This window comes from Sinocyclocheilus grahami, unplaced genomic scaffold (genome assembly GCF_001515645.1).
Source record: "Sinocyclocheilus grahami isolate Dianchi unplaced genomic scaffold, SAMN03320097.WGS_v1.1 scaffold10567.1, whole genome shotgun sequence".
NCBI lineage: Eukaryota > Metazoa > Chordata > Actinopteri > Cypriniformes > Cyprinidae > Sinocyclocheilus > Sinocyclocheilus grahami.
This window is the reverse complement of record NW_015513309.1, coordinates 3,084-4,330: the sequence shown is the minus strand read 5'-3', so window position 1 is coordinate 4,330 and position 1,247 is coordinate 3,084. Positions and strand designations below refer to the sequence as shown.

At 39.6% G+C, this 1,247-nt stretch overlaps 1 protein-coding gene across 1 annotated transcript in view; it reads left to right on the top strand.

The window, feature by feature from the left end:
- LOC107578500 (gamma-tubulin complex component 3 homolog) overlaps positions 1-1,247 on the top strand; it is a gene marked incomplete at both ends in the record, with an annotated part of 6,911 nt that overhangs the window by 2,885 nt on the left and 2,779 nt on the right. Inside the window, 3 exons of the mRNA XM_016264452.1 lie at positions 77-145; positions 444-576; positions 742-908. Of these exons, the coding sequence (XP_016119938.1) occupies positions 77-145; positions 444-576; positions 742-908 (369 nt within the window). The remainder of the gene's footprint in view (positions 1-76; positions 146-443; positions 577-741; positions 909-1,247) is intronic.

Genomic DNA, 1,247 nt, shown 5'->3' with positions numbered 1-1,247 from the left:
TTGTAGCCAGGAATAATTCTTGAATTTCACACTCTGTAATTTCAGTAACACTTTTGCTTGCTGTTTGTATTCTCAGAGTTTTTGTGCTGCATTGCATCAAGAGCTGAAGGAATACTACAGATTGTTGTCTGTACTTCATGCACAGGTGAGTATGGGACATCACTTGATGCGCAAGGGAAAATGTGGGTTTGACCACGAGACATTCGTTTGCTCAAGCCTGAATTTTCCACCACTGGTTCCTAGCTGGAAAAATCTGCAGGATAATATAGTGAAGTTTGATCAAACTGACACAAAGCCTTGGCCAATTTATGTACCCTGTCTGAAATAAAATGAATTTCTGACAGTTGCATCAAAAGCAGGTTGTGAAAAGCACACTGAATCAACCAAGCATGAGAACCAGCACTATTTCAGTGGAAAAGGGTGACTGACGTCTATGTGTTTAGCTCCAGGTGGAAGACGATCAGGGTGTAAACATGAGTGTGGACAGCAGTCTGACTCTGAGGAGACTGCTGGTATGGACCTACGACCCCAAGGTTCGGCTAAAAACACTGGCCGCACTGGTGGACTACTGCCAAGGTTAGTGATGACCCAACTCATTGATGAGGTACATACTGCAACACAATATATTTAAAATGTATGCAGCATTAATGTCAGACTCCTGATCATATTTCAAAGTAATAAGGTGCATTTAATGCAAAGATTTGATTTCAGATATCTGCCTCACCCTTGTTTCTCTCTCAGGGCGTAAAGGAGGAGAGTTGGCCTCAGCAGTACATGCATATGGAAAGACGGGTGACCCCCACATGAGAGCATTGATCCAGCACATCCTTGGTCTGGTGTCCCACCCCATTCTTAACTTCCTATATCGCTGGATCTACGACGGGGAGCTGGAGGATACGTACCATGAGGTCAGGATACACACACACACACACACACTGCTCGTCTTTGCAAAGTTATTTCCAGATATCCTTGTTAGAACATGCTGTATGTGTCCATTTGATTCATTACTTGAGCAGTTACTTTTGTAATTTGATTTTTAATAGTGTCTCTGATTTAAGCTTCATAAGCAACATAAGATGTTGAAAAAGTTCAATTCGCTTCTATGAATCAGTTCAGACCAGTGTTATTTCAGGATTATTTGTATGCTATTATAGTATTTATTAATGTTTTGACTTGGTTTTTATTTTTATATTTTAAATTTTCATTTTAGTAATTTTATTATGATTTTGAAAATGTTATTAGCTTTT